The 14,541-nt window shown below is 38.2% G+C and overlaps 3 protein-coding genes and 1 non-coding gene across 5 annotated transcripts in view; 2 read left to right on the top strand and 2 right to left on the bottom strand.

Annotated features, from left to right (window-relative positions):
- Window positions 1-986, top strand: part of flnca (filamin C, gamma a (actin binding protein 280)) — a 34,616-nt gene extending 33,630 nt beyond the window's left edge. For both annotated transcript variants that reach the window (XM_022683935.2, XM_007241088.4), the window contains one exon: window positions 136-986. In XM_022683935.2, coding sequence (XP_022539656.2) covers window positions 136-323 — 188 coding nt within the window. In that variant the 3' untranslated portion in view covers window positions 324-986. The remainder of the gene's footprint in view (window positions 1-135) is intronic.
- Window positions 987-4,060: 3,074 nt separating this feature from the next.
- On the bottom strand, window positions 4,061-8,414 carry rpl27a (ribosomal protein L27a). Its single transcript, XM_007241086.3, has 5 exons — window positions 8,311-8,414; window positions 7,609-7,672; window positions 7,447-7,522; window positions 5,212-5,386; window positions 4,061-4,231 (listed from the first exon to the last, which is right to left on the bottom strand). Exons 1-5 carry the CDS (start codon window positions 8,311-8,313, stop codon window positions 4,103-4,105), a joined length of 447 nt encoding a protein of 148 aa, XP_007241148.2. The 5' UTR covers window positions 8,314-8,414; the 3' UTR covers window positions 4,061-4,102.
- LOC125804877 (small nucleolar RNA SNORA84) lies at window positions 5,782-5,916 on the bottom strand. Its single transcript, XR_007441097.1, has one exon. It is a non-coding gene; the product is annotated as a small nucleolar RNA SNORA84 (small nucleolar RNA).
- Window positions 8,415-8,708: 294 nt separating the features above from the next.
- Window positions 8,709-13,374, top strand: ric3b (RIC3 acetylcholine receptor chaperone b). Its single transcript, XM_007241087.4, has 6 exons — window positions 8,709-8,823; window positions 10,878-11,092; window positions 11,174-11,255; window positions 11,939-12,041; window positions 12,272-12,417; window positions 12,789-13,374. Exons 1-6 carry the CDS (start codon window positions 8,709-8,711, stop codon window positions 13,253-13,255), a joined length of 1,128 nt encoding a protein of 375 aa, XP_007241149.2. The 3' UTR covers window positions 13,256-13,374.
- The last annotated feature ends 1,167 nt before the right edge of the window (window positions 13,375-14,541 follow it).

The raw sequence follows: 14,541 nt of genomic DNA, 5'->3' as shown, positions 1-14,541 counted from the left end.
AGTCACCTGCAATGCAAAGGTGTGTCCAAACTATTGTAGTAGAATTTACTTCAGGCTGCTGTGGTGATAAAAAAAGAACAGGTCAAACTGAGATGTGTTCTCTCCTGAGACTTTTTTTGTGTTTGTGCTCCTCAGGCACCAACATGCTGATGGTTGGAGTTCACGGCCCCCGGACGCCCTGCGAGGATGTTTATGTGAAGCACTTGGGCAACAGGCTCTACAACGTCACTTACACCGTGAAGGAAAAGGGAAACTACGTGGTGATTGTGAAGTGGGGAGACGAAACAGTGCCTGGAAGCCCCTTCCACGTGACCGTGCCCTGAATGATGACCCCCTAACGCCCACGCCGCTGAGCTGAAATGCACTATGAAAATGCTGGAGACTTTTTCTTAACGAGGAAGGAGAGTCGTCTTTACTGTGTGTGCCAAAACATTTTATACTAAAGTAAAAGTCCAGCGGCTTTTTAACACTTCCTTTATCTCAAAATAAAATAAAGGGCTCTGGATTATCCACTGGCTCTTATATGTGTTTAGAAATTTTTATTATTACTTTTATTATCATGGTTATTGATTATGGTCTGCAGATGCAGCAGATCAGGGCCGAGGTTAAAAAGTGTTGGAGAATTCCTTACAGAAATGTGTCTAGAAATGTCCTGCTTTTGTGTTTCCCCTAATCATGAAGCTGAAGCTCTGTCTCACAGAGGAAAAAGACTACAGATGTGCTGATCCAGATGCACTCTTTAGGTTTTGTTTTATTTGGACATTTTTGACATTAAAAGTCTTTCTTTTAATATCAATAAAATATTAGTTTCAGATTGAGTTTAACAGGGGAGACCGTGCCTTTTAGTGTGAACGTTGTGATGTGTTAAACAGCTTTAAGTGTGTAACTTTTGTGTGTATGGTTTTATATGCTTCAAAAGAGTGTTTTGTTAAATTAACCAAATGGCTGGTAAATATTTGCAGACCTAATAAAGATTATAAAGCTAACTTGCCACAATGTGTTTGTGTTATTTGTGTATATTTTAGATTATCCTTAATTTCTCTAAATTAAATTCGGTGATGAATAGGCATTATATCAGTATCAGAAGAATTCGTTAAAATAACATCTGACTAATGTTCAGCTTTGGCTTCAGTACGTGCTGGTGAACACAAGGATGGTCATTGTTAAAGAAGCTGTTATGGAAAGTTAAGTGGAAAGAAAAAGTGTGGTAGAAACAATAAGAATAACCAATCTTTACTTGACAATCAAGAAAAGGCCATTCATTGATTTGGTGGAGATTCACAAAGAGGACTGCTGTTGGAGTATGTGCTTCAAGAGCCACCACACACAGATGTATCCAGGATATATGATTTTACCAGTCTGATATATTGTTTCTTAAGTCTGACAGTTTTTTGAGACAGTGTAAGAACGAGGAGATAATGCCCTGAAAAGTAGACCTAAGGTGGCAATTGATTATTATTTTTATATTACATGTCTATACACATCTACATATTTCATTACATTAATACATTATATACATAACACATAATACATTACATTATATATATATATATATATATATATATATATATATATATATATATATATATATATATATATATATATATATATATATATCCACCGTGTTTCAGGACTTTTTTATTCAAAGTTGTGCTTAAATGTGGCTTTTCACTGTTGATATGTAACTGCAGGAAGCATTTAAGGTGGAACGGAAATCTCAACAAGACGCTGGTGAAGAAGAAGCCAACTTCAGCCTGGTAGCTAAACTGTCATATTCCACCTGACGAGACAACCTTAAAAGTATCTTACCTGAGCCTGAAAAAGGACTGTTGCTTAGTGTTTTACAGTCCCGTTTTCATATATCATTTGGATATCGAGGTTCCAGAGTCTGGAGGAAGTAGTAGAGAGAAACACAATCCAACCTGCTTAAGGTCCAGTGTGAAGTTTCCACAATCAGTGATGATCTGCTGGTGTTGGTCCACTGTGTTTTATCTAGTCCAGTGTCAGCGCAGTGTCTACCAGGACATTTTACAGCACTTCATGCTCCCCTCTGCTGCGAAACTTTATTTTATTTTCGTTTCATTTCAGCAGGACTTGGCACACTGCCAAAACTACCATTCCTTTTTTTTAAATAACTGGTATCAGCTTTACTGATCTCATATTGGAGCTTTATTAGGATTAGGATGCCGCCACCGTGTGGCATGATATTTACTTCACAGCTATCAGCACGAAATATGACCACATATAATCACTCTCCAAAACTCTCACTAAATGTAATGTTTAACACTTTGCATTTATTCATTAAAATCAGCCATCAAACTGTCACCACTCTTAAACATTATATAAATATACAGGTTGTCCAAACATCATTTCGATCTCTTCCCTCCGCTGTTTTCCGCCTCATTCCGGGGCTAAAAGAGCTGCCCACCACCTTTTCCTCCCGATTCCCCTAAACCTGTCGATTCCGCTCGCTAGAGGGAGCCCGCGAGCGAGTCAAAAATGAACAGGGGTTGAATGAAGCTAAAAACTCAAATAAAAACTGACCAAATAAAAACGACTTGCCCAGGATACCACTAATATGGGCAAGTATTCCTCAAGGAACCTCTGATACTATTTTTAAGAAAAAGCTGAAACCATATTTTTTTTACCCAAGTCTTATTGTTCCAGCATTCATTTAGACCCTTCTTATAATTTATATATTATAACTTATTTGGCTCAGATTTTTTTTTAACACTATTATCTTTTTATTTTACAGCATTACATTGAATTCTATTCTTATCTGTCTGGTTTTCATTGTATTTTTATTCTATCAATTTTAGTTAATCTATTTTTGAGTATTTAATTAATACTCATTTTCTTTGTCTTCTTGTGTGCTAGTTCTTACTCTCTTTCTCCCTATGTAAAGCACTTTGAGCTGCATTTTTATGTATAAAAAGTGATATATAAAGTTTATTATTATTATTATTAAGTAGAATAAAGCATTTCACTTAAAATACACGTAGCTGCAAATTTACATTTTTCAACAGGAAACAGGAAAAATTTTGGAGACATTGGCATTACTGCAGACATGTATAAAGACCCAGCTCTGAAAAAAGTGACAAGTAGAAGCTGAGGAGTTCTTTAAGCACCATAGTTAAGCAGAACTAATAATTTTCTGTATTTAAGTATTGCAAGAAGCTTATTGCAAAATGTATGACTGTAGTACCGAAAGCAAAAGTACAGTATTGTTATGTAGTTATTGCAGTGGAAAATTCTCTTGATTCACCAATTAAAAAAAAAAATCGCCCAGTGAAAGTGCAGAGCATCTACCTTTCTGACTTATAATAATGTGGGTCAGGAATGATTCCTAACATTTATATAACTGCAACAAATAACTAAGTATTTGATAAAGTACAACGTGAAGTAGTTCTACTTCTTTACTATACATCTCTGCATTTGTGCTAATGTGATTAGGTGCTGAAATTACAGCCAGAGCATGTTTAAAATCTTGAGAAATTGTCCTGTGTTAAAAAAATTGATACTTTGTGCTGAGAGAATGAGAATTTACAGTATAAAAATTACAATGTAATAAGGATTAGGTTAAGGCAATAAACCCTCAGAATAGAGAGGAAAAATACAACTAAAATCAGACCATTTTGCTTCAATCTACAGAAGAGCAGCTAAGAAAACAGACTGAAGGGAACACTTTACAAATTGGTTACATCTTTTTCAGTAAAATTTGTTGTCTCAATAAGATGTTTTTGGCAGTTTTAAGTCTTCATTAGTTAAAAACAGTTCCTCCTATGTTTTAAATCATATTGGCATGCAAGAATAGTTTCTTTCCTGCTTCTACCTAAACACAGATGTCCCAATGTTGACTCCAGGATGACAATGATATTCTGTCCTGCACATTTAAGAAAGATTACATAAATATAATTTAGCTCATGCTTTTTGATTGGTCTGATCAGGTAGTCACATGACTGATAAAGCTAGGGAGAACACTAGTCCAGCTTTTAACAGGGCTTAAGTCACACAGAGACCTAAAAATCGTGCACAACTTCAAGAACTACATTAAAACCACTTCAATTTTTAACATTGTTTATTATGCAAAACCAGCGCCTGCTTATGCAGTCAGTACACAAGCTCCTCCGACACCCTTGATTTTTTCCTCTGCCCGTCGGCTGAAGAACTTGGCCTTCACGATGACCGGCTGCTTGGGCAGCTTGCCTTTGCCAAGCACTTTGAAGTAACCCTGAAAAACAGACCACACAGAGTTAAGAGTTCATTCCTCAAAGACTTTCATTAACAAATCCTTTACAATTTGTTCAGCAAATCATGTAATTAAAACAAAATTAACCACGCAAATGTGTTATGCTTTGTTTAAAATTCTATACTGAAAATAATAATTGTTAAGGATAGAAAACTTTAGTCAGAGTTTAGATCAGGGGTCACCAAACCTGCTCCTGTAGAGATACTGTCCAGCAGTTACACAAATCCACCCCAAATCTTACAGCCCATTTAACTGATCAGAAACTCTATGTGTGCAGTAATTAGATGGATCAGGTGGGACTGATTAGTGGAAGGAGCTAAAAGTAGCGTCCACTGTTATGACAAGTTCGATCATCGATTTCTTGTAAAAATTAGTGTTAATTTCTGGGTTAGCATACTGACATTTATCAAAGGACAACAAAATCACAATGCAAGATTTTCTCTATATCATGCAGCTCTATTGCAAAGTCTGGATAAAAATTCTAATATACTCTGGTATATTTATTTATATTTTTCTTTGCATACTCTGACAGTTTGAAGATGTAGAAACAATTTACACCAACTCTTTATCCCTTACAATGAAAAGGTTATGGTTCTGAGGATGTAACATTTACATTAAAGCATGTAATTTAGTTTGCATGTGTTTGTTCCCTCAATCTAGTACGTTAAATGTGTAGAGATGTAAAGGAGTAGGTTCTTGCCACAACAAAAACAGCAAATTCAACACAGGCTGCTTTAATGCAGTTTAGATTCCACATATGGGCTGGTTGCCTGAAGGAGTAACCAATGGGATTCAAAATAACTGAGGGAACTGAGGCCCCTTAAATAAAAGCTGGTTTGCCAGTCTAATAATGCGGCACCTTAGCTCTCCTCCTACTGGGCAGTCTGTATCTTAGGCTTATGTTAATTGTCTCTCAGAACATCTTGGAGGAACCCACCAGGGTTGTGTAATGGAGTACTTACAGCACGAACAACGTCGATGACTGGTGCTGGGCCATCAAGCTTCTTGGCATGGTTCACTCTGGTCTGCTCACTAACTAGAGTCCAGAGCTTGTCCAGGTTGATGGTTGGGCAAAAAACGGTGTTTCTCTTCAAGTGATAGTGCCTCATGCCAACCTTTCCAAAGTAACCAGGGTGGCTAAAGACAGAAAAAAGGGAAGATCATCAGGACAGTGCAATCCAGCTTTCTGGTAGAACTAATCAAAAAACTCATAAATAAATTACAAGAAACTTTAGCACAACTGTAGCATATAAAGCAAAAAGTGGTGAGCCCATGGTGTGTTGTTAAGAGTTAACAACTCTTCCAGAACTATCCAGTTCTACTGACAAACTAATCATAACATTTTACACGGAACATTTCATTTCTAGAAGAAAGACCATCTTTCAGCTCACTGATAATGGACTGGGATGGATACCACACTAACCCTTAAAACACCTAAAAGTCTAAAGAAGCTTCTGGCACTGTAAAAATCATTGTTACTAGAACATGGACTGAAGTAAAAGAGGTGCGTACATTTGTCTTGTTAAACAGAAGTATGTTTCTGCGGCCGGGCTGTGGAAGCAGCACAGAAGCAGCTCCCAAGCATTAAACCGCAGATTTTAATATTTGCCTGTTTAATAAAACCTTGATGACCAGCATAGAAAAGCTGCTTCAAGGAACCACCAGGCAAAATAACATGTCATTTTAACCCCCTTAGTTTTACTGAGCCAAGAGCAGAATGTGTCAATTTAAACCTGATGCTTAAAGATGACAAATTATTTTAACTACAGCAAAATGCAGTTAATTGTTCAGGTTTTCCTTCGTGTTGAACCTTTAGGCTAGAAGCAGTTGCGTTCTCTAGCACTACATCTCTCACAAGTGGTTTGCATGTTCAGCTTGCAAAGTGTTGTTCTGCATCACAATTATTGGAGCTTATTAGAAACCTTTTAAAAATAAGAGAAACCAAGATGTAAACATACTGCTTTTGTGTTTTATTCCCTATAGCAGCTGTTTAGAAGAATACACTCATTATAAACTCTACTTTAAATTCCAGCTTCATCACCGATCAAAACCATTACAGCAACAGTGTTTACAGGAATACAACCAAGACTGAAGTGACATTAAAACAGACATTTCTTACAAACAAGAACAGAGCTAGCTGCAATAACACACTGCATGTTCTCATATGTTTTACTCTGATTACTGCTACTTATTAAAGCCAGAGCAAAAATGCTTAAAACCAGAAAGATTGCATTCAGAGTTTTCACACACATTTCTAGTAATTGCAGATTATTTCCAAAAGTTTCAGCTTAACAGCCACAAGCTCTGACCTTTGTAATCCCACACACCTGTGTGTTTTACCACACTCAACTTCAGGGAGGTTTTGGGAAGGTGTGTAACGTAAAATAGTTTGAGCAGTATTTTATGCCTTACAGCTGCCAACACAAACCCTGCTCACAAATAAGGCTTTAATACTGCTACAGAAACTTACTCCTAATACTAATTTGCTGAACTCACACATAACTTTACATTCCACCTTTCAGGGTTACGCAGTGTTGAACGTAAAAACTGCACCATTAAATGTGGAATTGAAAATTCAAACAACTTTAACTTTAAAGAAAAAACCTAAGTACCCTGACAAACTGTACAACAAGCAGCTCACCACAAAACACAGAAATACTTACAATTTCTCTCATGCAGAACTTCCGACTCAAATCATCAAAGCAATATTATACACTCAACTTTAGGTTGTAAGTACAAGAACATTCTTCACTTTTTAAAAAATTGAGTCATCACTGACAGCATCACATAAGCTAAGAGGCTCAAGAGTGACACAGGACAAGGGTATATATCCCTCAACCCTGTAAATCTGGAGTTACACTACAGAATTTTAGGCTGATTTTAACCCAGATTTCAATTAGTGGAGGTTCTGTGAAACTGCTCGGGCATCTGGGGGGGGATTAGTTGGCTTTAGTCTGCAGACTCTGGTGCAGTCATAGCTGACAGGAGGAGGTAAAGCTGTGTAATGTATGATAGGATTAAACTTAAAATCACATCTGATTTCAGTGACAGATAATTAAAATACTGATTTTTCGACCTGTTCTGATAGTTGGGCAGAATCTGATAGTTTAAACTCTTCAACTGGAGTCTGTTATAAGTCAGACCTCTTGACTGAATCGGGAGAATTCTAGTTATGAAACAAAAACGAGTTCACTTACTACTTGTCGAAGTTGATTCTATGGTGATGCATGCCACCGGCATTACCGCGGCCTCCAGGGTGCTTTCTGTGTTTACCTGAGGGAAGAGGGCACGGTTAGGATGATTTCCAGCATTAATACACCGGTTTAAAGAGACTGCTAAGACAAAAATCAGTTGCTTACCCACTCGACCGTGGCCGTGGCTCACATGTCCACGGAGCTTCCTGGTCTTGCTCGTCTTGGTAGGCTGCAGAGAAGAGATGTAAAGGTTTAAGGTGGATTCTGAGTCCAATTAACCGCTCTACCTTAACTGGTACACAAGTTACAGCACTTGGTGCCTTTTTGGTGGAACGGCGAATTCCAAGCTCAAATCATAGCTTTGATTTTCCCCCTGAACTGACTGTTGCTGTAACTGAATTATTGGGTCGTCATGAGGTTAGCCTAAGTCCAACCGAACCGGTTTACCAGATCCGCTCTGACCACAGCAGGCTACAGGCTAACCGGCTAACGACCCAACAACCCAACTAACGCTAGCTAATTCACACAAAACACGGTCCTTAATAACCTCTATAACTTAGACCCAGCTCATACCACACTCCGCGTATTAAACGAGAGTTATATCAGTTCACTATAATGCACACTAGTGCTTTATTTTCCACTTTAATCCGCACACGGCCTCCTCGGCTAACCTCCAGAACCAAACTCAACATTTTCTCTCAGTTTTTGTGTCTAATCTTAACAATATCCGCGCCACATGGGCCTACATACTTCGCGGATAAGCTGGGTAATGTGATTATTGTAATTTTAGGGGTTTAAATTGGCGGATTGAGGTGGATTTTATTTATAATAGTAATGCTGTTGGTCCCAGCGCGGACACAAACTCACCATCTTGGAGCGGGAAGTGGAAAGAGAGAGAGCGGCGCTAAATCTCGCGAGTAAGTCCGAGACTGTATGTTAAGCTCCGCCCCCGCCTCTGCGGGACAATGGCTCGCAGTGTTTCTGTTTTTACTGTTTTATTTAGTTTTATTCATTTATTTTAGTCATTTGTTTGTATTAATGTTATAGCTGTTAAATAAAAGGTAGTGATAGTGGTATCGACGGCGACTCTTGATTTAACGTTAACTTATTTTAAAATAATCCGCATTTCCGTCGCTCCCCGTTGCATCACCCGCAGCATCATCTTCAGCATCTTCAGTAACGTTACTGCAGTACCGCTGTTATTAGAGTTTATGTATTTATTATTATTATTGTTGTTGTTTCGGTGTGTATAAAGCTGCTCCGTCATGCCGGCGGTCCTGCAGCTCGCGCTGCTGTCGGTGGTCGCGCTGTGCGTGGCGCTGCTGCTGCAAAGAGCCGGAGTCAATAACAGCAGCAGCAGCCAGGAGAGCAAAGCTAAGGGTAAGCGAGAGAATCTTCCTCTGGGTGTTTAACTGGTTCAGAGCTGAGATACTGGGTATGTTTATGGTGGGAAGAGAGTAGTAGCAGAAGTGTAATAAAGGAATAATGTGTTAATGAAGGAGTATTTAGGGGTATAACCGTTATTAGAGGAGGAAAGGTAACCTGTCGTTTACAGTCACGTGTGGTTACTATGCATTACGTCACCAAAGCGCGATATTTAGGGTACAGTTACTGTGAGCCGGGCAGTAGAAGTACTAGAACATACATTTATAATCTATAAAGAATGTAAAACAATACTGAAGAAACAAAAATAAAATAAGGAAATAGTGCCTCCAGACGAGCTGAGGATGCAAGTGACTCTACTTTGGATTATTAATTATAATTTTTTAAAGTAGAAATCCGGAGTTACACCAAATTTCTTAGATCTTAGAGGGCGCTATTTCCCTGTATCTTTTCACATGCTCGAGCTTTACGCTCGTACTCGCTTTTGTTTGTCGTCCTGCTGCCTTCAGCAAGCCTAACCATGAGAAATGCATGTATTTACACTGTCATCTATTAATGACACATATACACTTGTACATAAATGTTTTGTTACAAATTTCTACGTATGTAAACAACATATAAGGAACATCAGAGGGTGTCTACACCAGAGGAAAGCAAAACGCCAGATTTATTCACAGATTTGTGACATTGATTCACACACACAAAGAGCAAAAAAGTAACAGACAGAAAAATGAGTATTATTTTGTGCATAAAAATGCAGAGCAGTCACACATTTTGACAGCAGCTATCAGAATTTGTGACTCCTATGCTAAGGCTTCTGGCCCTCTGTCCAAAAACTGAGAAATAGCTCCCTGTGCAGTCAACACAACTCAACAGCCACAAAATTCAATGCAACACCTGTGTGAAATGGACTTGGGGTGTTAGTAACATAATAATGAGTACAAACGTTTGTCGAATAGCGCGTCTCTATTCACCGCCAGGCGTTCCAAAATACAGGGCTTTTAGCCAATGCTCCCAACTGGCTTACAATGCTAGAAAGCTCTGCATTAACACGCTCAAAATAGCTCCACACTTCACTGGTAGAATTCTAAAGCCCTGAAATTTAAAACAAGGCACTGAGGGATTTGAAAGTGCAGATAGTTTATTAGTAAACACTGTTTATACACACAGTACCTTCAGGTAGATCTCTGTGAAAATGCATGAATATTATAGAATTAATAGGAATTCATATAGGAATTCAAGCATTTTCACAAAATCAATTTTGCAATCTGTTAACCTCGTCAGTCGCCTTATTTTGACTTCATTTCAAGGTGATGGTGCCCAGAGAAAGTAAATACATCAAATAAAAAGAGGTGTTTTAAAAATTATACTATATAAAAAAGTACAAAAAACGAATAAATATGCATTGTTTCCCAGTATGTAGCCTATGTGTTGTGGTAAGCATTGACCAGTGCTATTACACCTAGGCTAAAAGGATTTTTTTTGCAGTTTTCTGCACATTATAGAAAATAGTAGACTACTAAACGCAGCATCTGTTATACAGTCTGATAATGACTGGATATAAATCAAATCAGATTTATTTGTATAGCATTTTTTTTTTTTTACATCTGATCAGAACAGCTTCACAGAAATCCAGAAAAAATACAAAACATAAAACCCCTGGAACAATTGAGCAGTCAATTATACATAGAAAGATAATGGGAAGAAATTATTTATGGAATACAAAGAATTCGATACTCTTACAGATCTGATCAAAAGGAGGGAGCAAGAAGGTAACACAGACATGGAAACACACTGAGATCCATCATCAAGGTAATTTGGTGTCCCAATCATGGCCTAAAAGGGTTTTATAGGAAAAGGTTTTAGCTAAACTACCTACCTGCTATTTCACTCAGATTCTGACCTTAGAATCAACAATTAGTAAGAACTAAGAAATGTGTGTATCAATACAGTTCTGTTCTTCAGTTGCACAGGAGTGTTCCTCTGCATCAGGCCGAGTGTAAGTGCAAACATATGAGCTGTGTTTTCTCCTAATGTCCTCTATTGTCCAGGGCCTGCAGGACATTTCCCTCCAATGCTCCACAGGAAGGTGGCTCCAGAGCCTGCTCGGGCGTCTGGGGGGCATTTTTCCCGGGCTCATAACCCTGAGGCCATCGCCAGAGCAAAGGGTGGTACGGCAGCAGGAGGCAAGTCCAACCTGGCGGGACAGATCATTCCAGTCTATGGATTTGGGATTCTTCTGTACATCCTTTACATTATTTTTAAGGTGATGATCATCCACACATTAGTAGATTGCTTACACTAAAAATGTGTGCTGAAGCTTTAGTGTTTTTGTTTTCCCCAACAGATCACCTCTAAAGGGAAAACGACCCAACCACATGAGAATAGGTTTCCTGCTGTGAGATCAGAAAACCTGAAGAGGAAAATTTGTAAGTTCCAGCATGTAGTGTGTAGTTTCCTCAAGAATTTGAGCTTCTCAATTATTAAAAAATGAATCAAAACTGACATTCAGAACATAAAGCTGCATTAGGCTGGTTCAAATTGATTATATCCTTTTTATTTATTTTGTTAATATTTATCACACTATGTGAATTCATCTACTGTCCCTTAAAAACCTTGTGTGGTTCTGCTTGTGTACTTAGAAGCAACGTTGAGGAGAACTGAGACAATGAGCCACCCCGAGCAACTTATACCATAATATAATGCAGTGTCCAAATATAATAATAGTTTATTAACTTTAGTTGAGGAAACTATAAATTTAGGGTCATATCACCCAGCTCTATCTGAAACTGATCACCTAATGGGCAGAGCTGGAATATCTGAAAAATTTAGTCAATTCATAATACTCATACTGTTCAAATCTGTAGGAGAATTCTTTTGTTGGAAACTTGGTATTACATTTGTTGGATTGTTATTCTAGTTAGTCTTCCCCAGTCTGCCCACTATCTAGGACTCTCCATGAGAGAATTTCAGAACATTCAAACGTTGATTATTAGTTTGCAACTTAGTATGCAACTGAATACAGTAAAACAGTATATTTAGCAACATACCATTCAGTTGTATGTTCTGTGTTCCATTCTGTTTAATAAAACTATTTAACACTTTTTTGTAGCTGACTTTGAGCTCAACCAGCTTCAGGAGAGGCTGAAGGAGACGGAGGAAGTGATGGAGAGAATAGTGTCCAGAGCCCAGGCTCAGTGCGGAAGTCCAGAAAGGTCTCTTCCTCTTAACTTTGTATATTTCTACAGAAAGAGACAGTAGCTCATGTGTTGATGCTCAGTTTGTGTTGGTTATTCTTCTTATCCTAGCAGTAACACTGAATGACATGCTCAAAATGTTTTCCAGTACCAAACAGTAGCAAAACAGTTCCACCAACAGCATTTCAGTGTAAGTACTGTGCTAAAAACAGACCTTTACCATACTTCTTTACTTTTCTGTGCTGTAGGAGGGCTCCTGTCAGTGCAGCCCAGGAGGAGGCGCTGCTGCTCCAGCTCAGGGAGATCACCCGGGTCATGCAGGAGGGCCAGCTAATGGAAGGGTTTTCCCCAGAGCAGAAGACTACAGACCTCAATTATGAGCATTATGTGGAAGGTGTGTTAAAGCAACATGTAGCATGTTTTTTTTAAATAACAGCTTCAAAATCATATTGATGCTCCACTGGCTGCCATATGGACTAAAACACATACCCAGTCATTCTTACTTTGTTCTTGACATGCAGATGACTGCACTCTGCAACTCTGATGACAAGTTTTTTTTATGCCTCTTTTGTATCTCTCAGCTAGTCAACAAGTGCATGTGTAAAGCACGCACTGCTTCAAGATAAAAAAGTACAAGTTTTTACATAATGCTCCTTCAATGTCCTGAGACCTAATTATTATAAGGGGACAGAAGGAGGGAATCCTTGGGTCTTAAGCAGCCCACAATCATATAATAAGTGAACTAACAAATTATTTTTAAAACAGATTACCCTGATGGGACAGTCTATCCCGAGGAGCTGATGAATGAGTGGCATCAGCACTGCTGTAGAAGCCATTTCCATCAGTCCAGTAAGGTCCACTGCAGGAAGGATGGAGATGTGGCTGGAGAGATGGAAGGAGAGATAGACAAAGAAATGGACCGAGAGATGGACAAGGACAGAGGAGAGACATGTGCAGACGGAGGGAACAGGCAGGATGGGGAACATGTGCACAATGACTTTGATGAAGACTATGTTTATAATGAGGAAGATGTTAGTACTGAAGGCTGTGATGAAGATGAAGAAGTGGCTGGTGAGATGATGAAGGGCCTGGAGGCAGCGGATGACAAAACAGTTCACAAACTTTCACCTGAAAGAGAAGTTCTGGTCTGGAACACTTCGATCTCAGGCAGTCGACTGATAAGACGGAAGACCAAGACTGAAGCAGTCGAAGTAACTGAACGACCTGAATAAAATATCCCTACTTTATTTATGTATTTATAATTTATAGTATTGATTATATGAGGACTGTGGCTGATGATAATGATTTTATAATTCATTTAATATTATTTGATTCAGAAAATATTGTTATATCAGATATATTATAATTTATTCTCAAGTAGTTTTGATTTTACTGAATGACTTTTGCACTTATTATAAACAGAACAGCCTTAAAGAGCCATTTCCTAGATGTTAATCTTTTTAGGTTTTCCCTGGGCTTTACTTCAGCAGATTTAACTCTGAACTCTTAAACACTTCTGAGAGCTCTAGTATTAGTGAGTGGGATACTGTGCAGTAGGCTAAAAAGACAAATATATACAAATTAGATTTTTCTGAGATTAGAGAAGTTAATTTAAAACAGGCTGTTATCTTCAGCTCAGTTTTCATATATTAAACTACCAATATAAATATTTACATATTCATTCAAACAGAAATTCAGGGTTCTATTAGAGCTGTTTAAATAATATATACAATGTAGCACCTATTTATAATCCGTGTATCATTCGTTCATTTGATATTCAATTGAGAATCAAAATCGGAAAATTAAAAAACCAATTCGTTTTTTCGTTTTTGAATATAATACCAAAAAACGAATAACGGCTTGTATTTTGTATTTTTATTTGGTTATCCAAACAAAAATTGGAAATTTAAAAAACGGACCAGGAGCCGAATTTGATTTTGATTTTGAACTTGACCCATTTGTGTGCCCCGGAAGTTACTGATTTGTTTATTCTTGGTGGGTTTCTGTTGCGCGGGAGTTCACTGCAGTGTTATCTACACAGTCTGTATTGCTGTAGGCTTTGGATGGAGTTGAGGATGGAGAGTTTTATCTTGTTCAGAGGAACTAAACGCGTTGCAGTGAAAGAAGACGATATGACAACAGAAAAAATCGGCAGGATCTTTCAGGTGTTTGTCTAACGTTCCGTAGCTAAATGTCATATTTAGTTAATGTTATTCTGTGAATTGCCGCCTACTAAATATGACATTTAGCTACGGAACGTTAGACAAACACCTGAAAGATTTTTTCTGTTGTCATATCGTCTTCTTTCACTGCAACGCGTTTAGTTCCTCTGAACAAGATAAAACTCTCCATCCTCAACGGCCCTCTCCAATTCTGTGTTCGATACATGTCTTTTTCGCTTAAGGTCGTGTTGAACACAGAACCTTCTAACACTCATTGCAGAACATCGCTGGATCCCCATTTGCTGCAACGTGCACGAAATCTCTTCATGCGTCTTACCACCTTCAAAAAGATCTTT

This window comes from Astyanax mexicanus, chromosome 10, assembly GCF_023375975.1.
Source record: "Astyanax mexicanus isolate ESR-SI-001 chromosome 10, AstMex3_surface, whole genome shotgun sequence".
Classification (NCBI taxonomy): domain Eukaryota; kingdom Metazoa; phylum Chordata; class Actinopteri; order Characiformes; family Acestrorhamphidae; genus Astyanax; species Astyanax mexicanus.
This window is presented reverse-complemented; position numbering and strand designations above follow the sequence as displayed.

Excerpts from the sequence above, each read along its gene's own strand:
- ric3b (XM_007241087.4), top strand. The coding sequence starts at position 8,709 with ATGCCGGCGGTCCTGCAGCTCGCGCTGCTGTCGGTGGTCGCGCTGTGC. Across the intron at positions 11,256-11,938 it reads AAACCTGAAGAGGAAAATTT|CTGACTTTGAGCTCAACCAG; the intron begins GTAAGTTCCAGC and ends ACTTTTTTGTAG. Across the intron at positions 12,418-12,788 it reads TTATGAGCATTATGTGGAAG|ATTACCCTGATGGGACAGTC; the intron begins GTGTGTTAAAGC and ends TTTTTAAAACAG.
- rpl27a (XM_007241086.3), bottom strand. Across the intron at positions 7,523-7,608 it reads CCACGGCCACGGTCGAGTGG|GTAAACACAGAAAGCACCCT; the intron begins GTAAGCAACTGA and ends CTCTTCCCTCAG. Across the intron at positions 5,387-7,446 it reads AGAATCAACTTCGACAAGTA|CCACCCTGGTTACTTTGGAA; the intron begins GTAAGTGAACTC and ends TTCTGTCTTTAG.